Here is a 12,777-nt window from a genome sequence, read left to right as displayed (position 1 = left end):
TTATTCAATTCTCATTGTTTAGCAAAGGTAAACACATCATATGTATGTAATTTTGCGCATGTTACATTCTGTAAGCAAACTATGTGTTTGAGCCACTCTTCGCAATTCTGCCTAGAGCATTTTTCAGTCAGTAATGACTTATACTGAGGCAGTATATTTTGCTCTAGAATCACTTCCCTAATGTAACAGTTGTCTATAGAGAAGCCACAGCTTTTTAAACCATGAAATTTTAATTGCTCAATTAATTTTAAATGCTCAGAGGAAATTTTAAATGCTCATAGGAAATTACAAAATAGGAGCTAGAAAACGTTTACTAATATGGTATAGGAAAGTACTACTTATCTTAGTTATAGTGTCTGAGAATGACCTGACTTTGATATGATTAAAAGATTTACAGTGAGATTAGAGATAATTTGTAATATCATTTAATCAGCTGCATATTAACTGCAAGATAATTCTGAGATTTAAGGATATAAACAAAAGTGATTATAATTAACACATGTTTAATACTTGTAAAATTTGACCTGAGATTCTCTATGTAATCTCTGAAGTTTTGAGTAAAATGTAAAAAATCTGCAATGAATTAAGAATTACAGGTCAAGTTTTGGCTAGGGATAGGCAGTGAACAAATGACTAAGGTCATCTATTGCTTTTGCATAAATGTTATTCCAAAACTAAATTTATTCATCTAAGTACAAGAACTGGGAAAATTAATGTTATTTTTAGTAACATTTGGGATTATGACTATAAACTTAAAATTATGTGATTTTCACTGAATATTATGTTTTGAAAAGATGATACCATTCATCCTGCTAACACACACACTGCCCTGGGATATAACTTGATAAACATGCCCCAGTAGGCCTCTGTATTTTCCATTCTTCATTGAAATTCATAGATTTAAATAAGTAAACTCAGTGGTTGTATACCTGTTTCTTGTTTGAGGCTATACAGCTGGAACTTGCAATGAAAACAATCCTCCATGGTCTATTATTCAAATGTTAATGAAAATTAGATAACAAACCTTAAAAAGAGAAAGCAAACACTGAACTGACTGAAGAACTGCTTTCTTAAAACCATAATTTGGGTAACTCCACAGAATATAAAAATCCATATTTGAGAGTTCTAAGGCCTGGCTATAAACTTTATTTTCGGCTTTCAGCTTCCATCACTTCTGTAAGTCAGACAAAATTTACATTTCCTGACTAATTTACAACGTTATTGTGAGGAAGAAATACCATAATTATGTGTAAGTACTTTATAAACTAAAACAGGATACAAACATAATAGTACGTTACACTCCTACATTTGTTTTCAAGAGAACTTCACTGAATCATTCACTAATCCTAGGATAATTCACCTTTTGTCTGGATTCGAAGATTGAGGCTTTGATGGAAAGCTGGTTCCATAAAACACATGAGGAAAATGGACATAGTGGGTTGTGACCTCGAAAATGGACATAGCGTGTTAAGTTTGCTCTTACTTGTAAGTCTGTATTCCCAGATGACATCTAAAGTTTGAGAATTAACTCCTAGTTGTGGTATGTTGCTTTTGTTGTCTGATGCCTTTGAAGCACACTGATCTAATGCGTACTTACTTTAGATTCAGATCTCAAGAAGAAGCTCTAGGCCTTGCTTAGGCATCCAAATTATAGGTACCACTCATCCAGTTCCCTGTCCTATATACCTTTATCTAGTTAATAATAACAAAAGACTATTTATAACAGTGCACGTCCTTTATAACTGAAACTGCAGTAAGTTTAATTTTCAGTACATGACATATTTTCATGCATTTGCTTTATCCCTGTACAATACTAAGAATCTTTAACATACATGTCATAGGTTTTCTTTACTAACATTGCAGTCCTTTACTAATGAGTAAACAGTTCTAAAACATGAATTCATAATTACATTGTCATTTATTTCAATCCTGTGGCACACACTGAATATAATAGGCTTGAAAAACACTTTGATATTTCCTTTGTAGAACACTAAATGCTACCATTGATTTCTATAAATTAAATTTACTAGGAAAACCCACAGTTTAAAAAAAGTACACAAGAATAAGCTAGCTAATCACAATCAAATGAATGAATTCAAAATAGTATAAAGTCAGGAACAGTTTATCTTCATGGTAAACATTCACTTTATGTAAATCCCACTTGGCTTCATTTAATTAAAAAGCTGAAAAAGAAAGAAAATTATTATGTGCTGAACATAAGGAAAATACAGTATGCTTTTTATTCCATTCTAAATTAGCACATGTAAATATAACATTAAAATGTCATAATTGTATTAATTCAGCTAATTGTAATTTTTACATCAGGGCAATTTTTCTGCACTAGTGCCTTTAACCAGATCAGGCTTAGGGTGGGAACAGGGTCAGGTGAGAGATGATGCTGAAAACTTGAATTTGTGGTTTAAATTTACATAAACATTCTTCTCACTGCTGGCTGGAGCAATAGTTAAATCAGCATTTAAAATGGTAATGTAGAAGAAATACAAGGGAATGGACTGAAACAAACATGTGAAGTGGGTCATTTGAATGTCCTAAAAATATTTTTTCTCTAAATGTATAATGTAATCACTTGGTCTTTTGTTAATATAATTTACAATTTCATCATATTGAACAACCAAAAAGAGTATACATAAATCATAAAACTTCTGATGAAACATCAGCAGAGATACTTGTACATATAAAAGATAACTATTTTTTTTTAAACTTCCCTAAGCAAAGCTTTATGAAACAAAATTTAATTTTGTAAGATGGTAAATCAATTTAAATAACATTTATGAAGTTTTTGTTTATATCTGTATCTTTCTGCTACCATGTGGCATGTTCTTTTTGAGTCTTGACAACACAAGACAACTTTGCAAGGCAACCAGAGACAAACCAATTTTTAATTAAATATGAAAGCAAAAATGAAACCAATAGTTCCTGTAGTTAAAAACAAAAAAACAAAAAACAACAACAATAACAAAAAACATGTAGCTGGAAAAATGTCCAAAGTTGGTACGTTTTATTATCTGGATGTTTAAATCATAATATCCTAGGCATAAATTGTTTTGTCTTTCTGAACCTCGGTTTCCTCATTAGTGAAAAGAACGTTTGTTTTGGATGATTCCCAAAGTTCTTTTCGGTGCTAATATTTTAGGATTCTGGTGATACTATGTGCAAAAATAAATACATATTTTAAAATACAACACTTTAGTATAAAACATAAAATATATATAATATATATTTAAATTATATAATATACAGTGTATATTATATAGCATCAATTAAAATGTAAATAACGTCATAGCACAGTACAAACCAGAAATTACTCTTCTTAGCTGTTTCTGAGAAATTGTTAAATTAGAAGATAAAAATGATATGATGCTATCAGGACGCAATGAGACATCACCTCTACTTTCAAGATAATAAGTAATGAATAAAGCGTACTATAAGGGTGACCATCTCCATGAAGAAGAATGTCAGCAGTAAACCTCGTCAGGGTCTTAAGCTGTAGTTGCTGTTCAATCCACATGATCCTTAAAAACACTGCTGGTAAAGCAGATAGATGTGCCAGCTGTAGATTAATTGTGGCATTATGTTTTGAAAAGATAGCATTCATCCTGCTAGCGCACGCAAGCTATCATCAGCTTGCTCTGAAGATGAAGCTAACTGAAGAACGAGGGTTAATGAAAAAAGAAACCTTAATCATAAAATAAACTGATACTTAAAAGTAAGGATTTGTAGCTTTTTGTTGTTTAGTTTTTAAAGGATCTGCAATTTTCGAGTTATGGAGCACTAAAGATAATATTTATTATTGCTAATGATATTACCCCTGTGAAAGCAAAAATACTAATTTGATCCGTAATGGTAATTTTATACCTTTTAACTTTTTAGGAGTTTTATGATACTTAAGTATAATCAGAGTAAAAGGATCTCTGTGAGTACTTTATTAATATAATCTTTAGTTATGCTGTTTTTTTCATTTTATGGTTTTCAAAACTGAAATAGTAATTTTAAGCTGTTATAACAATCAGTTGTTTATATCATGAAATGACAAGTATATATTTAATCTGAAACTGATTAATTGTCCTACAATAGAGGATACATCTAACAAGTAGAGTACTTTCTATGGTTTTATTTTCAAAGCTATCATTTTCATTTTAAAATGTTATAAAAATGTCTTTATTTGTACAAGACACTGGAAACACTTGAAGCACAAAAATGTCAAAAATGTTTGGCTGGTTCAGACGTTTCTGAGAAAAGTATGGACTGCTGTTCTCTAATCAGTATTTTAGGTTTCATTTTATTTTCGTTATATAAACAACGTCCAAGGTATGTTCCAGTATGAATGTTTTATATTGATTATTATCACTCGAGGAATTAGTCTCTCATTTCTAATCAAGATCGGACGTGTATTTTTTCCCTTTTCACATTTATCTGTCTAATAATTTTGCTGCATAATCTAACAGTGTAATAGTTCTTACAGATTTATGGTTCAGCAGTGCTTGGATATTGTTTTTTCTAATAATGTTTATCACAAAAATGTATAAATACCTTTGTATCATACTTTTTAAAAAAACCGTCAAGAATACTGAAAACTGAATGTATTCCCCTTATGTGTGCTTTTCAGTTTTGCGGTCTGCTTCCAGAGTGAGTGAGAAGCAGCCTTGGGTACCACCATCAACTTCTGTATGGAGTCCGCTCCACTCTCAGTCATGAATGAATCGCACTGTAGTTATTCACAGTAGTAGTCAGCATGTGCATAGCACTGATTGCTGTGACTGGCTTATTTGCTTATTCTGAAGTGAATATATGCATGGTCAACTGTAACTCAGGTAGTAATAGAAAATGGAAGCTAGTTGGCAAGAGTAGCAAGTTGCACACAAGGGATAAGATAGAAGGCTAGGACTAGCACAAATGTGACCCCAGAAGCTCCCACTTCCCCTAGCCTAAGGGAAGCAACCATTCCTTTCTAGTCTGTGTCACTTTATTGTTGCTTAAAGTCCATCAGGGATGCACAAAGAAGGAATGGGATGACAACTTCAAACCATTTCTCTCTTTAAGGCTGGCTCTCTCCTCAACACTCCCTCATGGTAGAAAACCATGATTTAGATGAATATATTGTCTTTGATGTGCTGAGGAGTCATATTCCATAGGTTTATTAGCAAGTTTATTACTTGAAATTCAAAATATTTTTCTAGAGAAACATGCAAGTGTTAGCTATTTTCTTAAACTCGGGGCCCCCAGAAGTCTGTTTCAATCAGCATTTAACAACTATTGTGTACTAGAATTCTGTGCATAGAAGCGTGTTGCAGAAAATGAAATGATTGAAAGTCGTGGCCCTTATGTTTCTTTTAGCTAAAGGAGAGAAAGACCTGGGTATGATTAAGTATGATACAGTGACATGTTGGATATGATGATGGTGTTACAAGAATTGAAAAAGCAAAACTCTGAGAACGTGTAAGATAAAGGGACAGCAGCGTAGACCAAAGAAGCTGGATGGGGACAGGTATCAAAGTACGAGAACATACTCAGTGTTGTGTTCAGCATGGCTAGGCTAGGAGTTAGCACATTTTCTGTAAAGAGCCAGAAGGTAAATATTTTAAACTTTGGTGGGCCACGGGTCTTTGCTGAAACCACTGAACTGAGCTGTTGTACAAAAGCAGCCACAGACAACACCACATAAAACAAACCTGGATGCGTTTCAATGGAACTTTATTCATAGGCACTGAAATTTGTATTTCATAATTTTCATGTCACAAAATATTCTTTGTTGACTTCCCACCCCCCGATGTTTTAAAACTGTAGAAGCCATTCTTAGTTTGTAGGATAAACTAACACAGACAGCAGTTACTGAGTCTTGTATTAAACCAGAGGGTGTACTGAAGGATATACCATAAAAAGCTGAATGGCATGAAACTTAAAATAGTTGTGGCAATTCATACAATGGTATTACTATATAGCTAGTAAAATCATATATACTGTAGAATGTAGTTAACTGCATTGGAATATGCTCATGATGTATAAAAGAAAAATAAGCAGCTTACAAAATATGTACAGGCTAAACTGATGATAGTTGATGACCTGACTGTTGGGATTTATAAATATATTTTCTTCATCTATCTGTATCTTCTAGAAGGAACATGTATTAGCTTTCCCCTCCTCCTTTTTATTAGCTATTAAGGCATTTTAATGAAGAAGCAACATAATCACTGCGTATCTTAAAACAATTCTGACACTACCGTACAATAACTGATGGATTATGGGGGATAATGACTAGACATTGGGAGACAATTTAGGAGGCTCGGTGATAGTCAGAAAAAGATACAACGTACTTAAGACAGCAACTGTGGGAAGAGAAAAGTAATGTAGACCAAATAACACAAAGCAGGATGAGGATGTGAGATGAGCACAAAATGACTCCAAGATTTCCATCTTGCATGACTGTGAGTATGACAGTGTCAGGAAAAATGGGGAAAAGGAATGGAGAAACAGATCTGGAGGCAGATAATGATTTTTGAACGTATTGAGGTGAACTATTAATGTGGTATCCAGGTCTGGTTCTAGAACTCAGGACAAAGGTCAGGAATTGATAATGTATATTCAGGACTCAGAAATAATCTCAAAGAAAAAAGGAAGGTGTAAGAAAGTCATGTTACAAAATCCAGGGTATAAACTTTCCAAGAGGGGCTTGTCAACTAAAATGCTAGAAAGGTCACATGAAGAGAACTTTGGATTTGGTCACTGGTGGTTACTGGAGACTGAGGATATATCAAAAGCTTGTTTGTTGCTTTTCCCTTTCTGTGAAATATCTGAACAGGTAGCAAATAATGGCTTGCTGTGTGTTTTGTTTTTTTTAATTTACGTTGAATTAATGACTCCATCTGTTTCTCATATTTGGAAAAACCAGAATGTACACAGTGTTCCGGAACAAATGTACTGTGTCCAAGTGGGAGTTGGTTAGATTCTAATATCTTCAGCTCGACAGAATTTTTCGGGGCACTGCTCTTCCTGTTCTCAAACTGGGGAGGAAGTCAGGGAGACCCGGTGGTTACACAATGTCATCTGTCTCACAGAAATCACTTATGTGGGTAAGGGGCAGTTGCTCAGATTTCATTTGGCATCCAAAAAAGTGCAAAGGGGAAAAAAAGGTTTGGGTTGTTCACCAAACAGACAAGCCAGTGGCTGAATTTTCATTCCTATCCATTGACCTTGTGGATATTGCAACTCACTGAGTTATTCCTTTTAATCTTTACATTCACATGTGTTCTATGAGAATGCTAGAGAGAAGGACATTGTAGCCCTTAGCTAGAATTCTTTAGCTGAAAGTCCTGGGGCTCTCTTCTCTGTAACACAAGATTACTAAACCCAGAAAAGTCTTCGAGTCTGAAACAAGTTGTCTTCCAAAAAGGCCTGAAGAAATCTAGGCCTGGCCGGGCGTGGTGGCTCACGCCTGTAATCCTCCTGCCCTGCTTTCAGTGGGTTGCTGAATGGTATGGAGTTTCTGCCAGAGTAAGAAAGTTGTATTGCCACAATGGAACTAAGTCTCTAGAGCTGCTTTTGATGTGTGTGTTAGCCTAGACCCTTGGTTTTCTGGGCTTGAGGGGGTGGGATGTGTAGTGTGGGATCCAAAAACTGGACTGTGAATTTTCTGCAAAAAATTACCATAAATTTATATTTTATATATATGTGTGTGTATGTATGTGTGTGTGTGTGTGTGTGTATATATATGAACCTACTATCTGTTTCTGAATTTAGCAAATGTTGATTTTAAAGTATTCAGTAAGTTAACTGTTTGGAACACTTGTATTTTTTATTAACCTTGAATATTAAGACTTACATTATTTGTTAATGGGAAAAAAGATTTGGCTACATTTTTCTTAGGCAGAATTAAACATATTTGTTGACTGCCTTTTTCCCCTAAGTGATAACAAACAGAAGTTAAGAAAGTATATTTGTTGGGAGTGGAAGGATTGCATCTGTCAAATGATTAACTTCACGTGTCAGTCTTTTGGTAGAAATTTTTATCTGAGGACTTTTTCCTAGAGCAGATAAACATAATAATGTAAGACTGGAATATGGACTCTCACAGTTGAAAGTTAAGTTATCTTACATTTGTAAAACAGTAATTTACTATAACTTGTCTTATGAGATAAATGTTATAGTCTCTATATTTGAAAATGAGGAAAACTGAGGCTCAGAGAAGATTAAAAGACTTGCCTGAGGTTATAGAGTTTTTAAGTGCCATGGTCCAAATCACATCTTCTCACTCAAAGTCCAGATCACTTTCCAATACACCACAATGAAATACAACAATATGGAAAAAATAATCCTTAAGATTGAATTTCCATTTGTACAATATTATTACAAGATTTAGCACTACATTCTTTATCTAGATAAGACAGGGGATAGACAATGGTGCCTTTACAGAATGCCAGCTTATCTCTTAATCATCACTAAATCCTTGGACCTTTATAAGTCATTCTACAAAGCTAGGACTCAGTATGAGAAAGGTTAATACCAGTGAAATTCTCATCAGTGATGTGTACTATGGGCTGATCATCACACCATTTAGATATTACTGTTCTATTTGTACAGCTTAAGGTTGTTAAGATGTACAAATGAATGCAATATTGCTATACACTCTACATTCTGGAATTTTTGTCTTGCTGTGCTTGTTCATTATCATACTTTCTTCAAAATTGTTATGAATGCCTTTCATTTTTAGCTGTTATTCTGTACATTTCCTTACTGAGTACCATTCCATTTTTGTTCATCTCAAGGTAACCAAGGACATTAGGAACTATCAGTTTTGTTTTAAGACAATGGAAGGCACTTTGTGTCCACTATAAGCTTAATTTATATATTCTGTTTTTCACTTGATATCACCCAGCTCAGAATTGGAACGGCAATACCTCTGTTTTAAAAAGATTTTTTAGAGACAGGGTCTCACTCTGTGGCACAGGCTGGAGTGTAGTGGCACACTCATAGCTCACTTGCAGCCTCAAACTCCTGGGCTCGAGCGATCTTTCCACCTCAGTTTACCCAGCAGCTGGGACTACAAGCATCTGCCACCATGCCAGGCTAATTTTTTAAATTTTTTTTGTAGAGACTCATCTTGCTGTGTTGCTCAGACTGGTCTCAAATTCTTGGCCTCAGGCAATCCTCCTGCCTCAGCCTCCCAAAGTGCTAGGCATGAGGCCTGAGGTACCACTCCCAGCCATGATAGTTACTTTTAGAGCTCAAGTTTGGGGAAAAACTAATTTTTCCACACACCTTCAGCTATGAAGAACAACCTGACAACTCCAGGGGGTGTCATCTGATATGAACTGCATCTTCTGGAGCTGGGGCAAGCCAGTAATCTTCACTCTATTTCTATTTTAATGGTTCCGATTGCATTTAATGGAAGTAGACAAGGAATAAAGTTTTCAAGTAAACAGATTCAACTAACAAGTATATGATGAGCACCTACTATGTGCATAGCACTTTGGAGATATATAAAAGGTATTTATCAAAGACACAAATACCTTATAATCTAGAAGAAAAAAGACAAACACATGAAACAACTGTAAATGAATACTTAATGAAAAACATAATGCAATAAAGTACGACTTGAATAGTCAATTGCTGACATGGCTAGTACAGTTGAAGAGGAGGTAGGTGAAAGTGAGTACTTTTTAATTGAGAACCCATTACATTTCAGGGACTACAAATTGATTATATAATTTATCCCCATAAAATTCTGAGGTAGGTTTTATCATACCAAGTTTACAGATCAAGAAACAGGCTTAACCAAGTTCAATATAGATAGATAGAGAAGTAACTAGAGCTGCAGAAAGAGACTTGGAAGTTAAGTAACTAACTTTAAGACCCAAAGTTAAGAGGAACCAAAATTCAAACCTAGATTTGTCTAAATGCAGAGCTAGAGCTCTAGCTAATACACAGAATGAAACCCCAACCTTGAACTCGGGACCTCTCCTAATTACTGTTATTTTTCTGTTAGATTATACTACCTGCCTAAGACAGAGTCTAATGAAGAGTTAGGAAGCAAAGTGACAGAATTACTAGAAATGTCTCATGTTATTTTCCTAACAGAGAAAACAGACTTGATGTACCTTAGATGTTACTACAGACATCTTCTAAAGGAAACTTTTGTGAACACAGAGTGCCAGTGAAAAATATTGATAAGGTAGTTAACCATATGTGAAGAATATGATGTCCTTGCTAGCACTTTGCTCTTCTTAGAAAATGGGGCAAGCACCAAAGTTCATGTAATATATAAAATGAATTCAGTGCTACTACTGAAGTAATATTTCCTCCTTTCTGAACTATGGCTCAGATGGTAATTAGATCAAATTCATAGTAACCCTCCTATTTCACTGACAGCTTCAAGAGACTCAGGAGCCCGATTACATTCATCAAAAATAAGACAAAACTACTTAATCTTTAGCATAAAGAAAAACTTTATAGCAAAAGATTAAATAAAAATGAATTTAAATAATTAGTACTACGTACCAGGCAATGTGCTAAGTGATTTGCGAGCATTCTCTCATGGAATCTTTGTAATAGTTGAACGACATATGACACATCACCTCCATTTATAAATGAGAACTTAGGTTGACAAAAGTTAACCTGCCCAAGGTCACACAGTCAGTAACCAGCACACTGGGGATTCCAATCGGGAAAGTTTGTATATTGAATTTAGAAGACAATCTGAGAGAATTTAGTAATGGCATGAAACAGATTCATGCTGTAAAGTGTTAATGGTAAACTTTAGGGAAGATTTAAGAATATAGGATAAATATTTTAAAAAGTAGATATTTATCCCTTTAGCAGGTACATGTATCAGCAAAGAAAACAGCAATTTTGAAAGTACTATGAAGTACTGAAAAAATATGAAGGGCATAGATGTTTAAGGTTTTATAAGGCTTAAGATTAAAATAAAAATGAATAAACAGAACAGCATCACTTCATACAGAAGAAATTAAGGACTGTATTTTAAATAAAATTAAAAATTGTGAGGACAGAATGTTAAAAAATTAGTTCAAAGACAATTATCATGGTTCTGTACATAAAGATAATTATGGATATAGTCCTGTGTATCAGTGCCACAACAGTTTATAATTTAGAAAAATTCAAAATGAAGACATTGAGGGCTAAAAGGCGGATGCATAACACCCAAGCAACTACTTTGGCATTGGAGGCTAAAGGCCATTACGAAAGGTGATTTTCTTTAAAAAAAAAAAAAAAGTAGAAGGTGTTATGTTTAAATGTGCATCTTCACTGAAGGGTAACTCAAGTGTCTTATCCCAAGTACAGGTATGATCTAAAGTAGAAGTAGGAAGCTTCCCAAGAGTTACTGTGAAGAACAACGTGCATCTGTATTAGTAATTGATCTCTGCAACATGTATTCCTGTTAAAACTGGGAAAGTCAAGGATACAGTCTTGGTTGAGAAACTATTTTTCTCCTCTTGTCAGCCTACTTCAATGTATTTCTGTCTTGGATGGCTGGAGTGGTTCAGGTCTGGGTTCCTAGGGTTTACGATTTACTGTTTTACAGTCTAATGCTCTTAGAAAATGGACATCTACAAATGTTTTTGCAGAAGTACCAAAGGCCAGGAAATACCTTCTGGAATATGTGTTGTGGATTTTCCTCTTCCTAGAATACTTCTTTCCTGCATCTCATTCTCTCATTTTCTACAAACTGCCTTTATCTGATGTGAGCAGTTTTTAAAACATATAATGCTGGTGCCACAGGTAAATGCTTCCAGGAATACAAAAATAGTTTTCAACAATGTGGTACTATGTTCATCACAGGATAATTCTATGGGAAAAGGTCTTTCTGTTCTTTATCAGCATCTCACCTTTCAACTAGTATCAGAATTATTTCACCTTTCAACTAGTATCAGAATTATTTCTTCTTCTCCTTCATTTGTTCCCTCTTTGACACTTGCTTTTGCCATCACCTTTGCTCTTTCTTTAGTTAACTAATTGAATAGATATATATTTGCTTTCCCTGTACTGTCACATTTTTGTAATTTGGCTCAGGGTGTACCCAAATCTCTGGTATATACTCTCTGCAGTCTTTTAGTAACATTTGTTTTTGCTGTTTGTCAGGCAATTATAATCATTCACAAGAGAATGGATAAAACAACTGAGAAGGAAACGAAAGCTTATTTAAAAGGAAAATAATGCCATGGAATAAAAAGATGACTCAAAGTAAAATATTATACATGTGCTAGACTAACAAAAGGGATTAAAACTTTTTAAATGGAAAACTTGTTTTTGTTCATAATTCTCCCCGTCCACTGTATTTTGTTGGTTTGGAAGGATACTGTAAATGTCATGAAGGGAAAAATTATACTATGTAAACCTGAGAGCAAAATAATTCAAATATGAATGATCATAAGAAGGGTTATCTATGAGCACCATAAGGATTTATGGAAGTTTGCTAAACAATTTCCCAGTATTTCAATAGAATGTAGAAAATAGATAAATGACAGTTTTCAAAAGAGCTGAAGGGACGTAGTAGAAGGCTTTAATGTGCTCTGGGAAGCTATAATTACAGGGATTATTTAAATTGGACAGTACAATAGCTTGATAACTAAGTCATGAAATTCATAAGAACAATCTCAGGTATGATCTGAGGATACATGAAGAGAGAGAGTATTATAAAGATTAAAAAATATAAAAAGGGCATCACATCTATGTAAACTATAGCAGCTTTCACTAGTGAATAATAAGATATAAAAATTACTTAAATTTGTTTAATAAGTAGAT

The 12,777-nt window shown here is 34.1% G+C and overlaps 1 protein-coding gene across 3 annotated transcripts in view; it reads right to left on the bottom strand.

Moving 5' to 3' along the window:
* Positions 1-409: 409 nt before the first annotated feature.
* TUSC3 (tumor suppressor candidate 3) overlaps positions 410-12,777 on the bottom strand; it is a 209,636-nt gene continuing 197,268 nt past the window's right edge. The window contains exons 10-11 of one of the 3 annotated variants that reach the window (XM_025394122.1): positions 8,218-8,282; positions 410-2,183 (exon numbers count right to left, since the gene is read on the bottom strand). In XM_025394122.1, the coding sequence (XP_025249907.1) occupies positions 8,264-8,282 (19 nt within the window). In that variant the 3' untranslated portion in view covers positions 410-2,183; positions 8,218-8,263. Of the gene's footprint in view, positions 2,184-7,791; positions 8,040-8,217; positions 8,283-12,777 lie in introns of those variants that run through there. The other 2 variants (XM_025394123.1, XM_025394121.1) reach the window with 2 other exon arrangements.

This window comes from Theropithecus gelada, chromosome 8 (assembly GCF_003255815.1).
Source record: "Theropithecus gelada isolate Dixy chromosome 8, Tgel_1.0, whole genome shotgun sequence".
NCBI classification, from domain to species: domain Eukaryota; kingdom Metazoa; phylum Chordata; class Mammalia; order Primates; family Cercopithecidae; genus Theropithecus; species Theropithecus gelada.
Note: the sequence above shows the minus strand (reverse complement) of the source record. Positions and strands in the feature narration are given on the sequence as shown.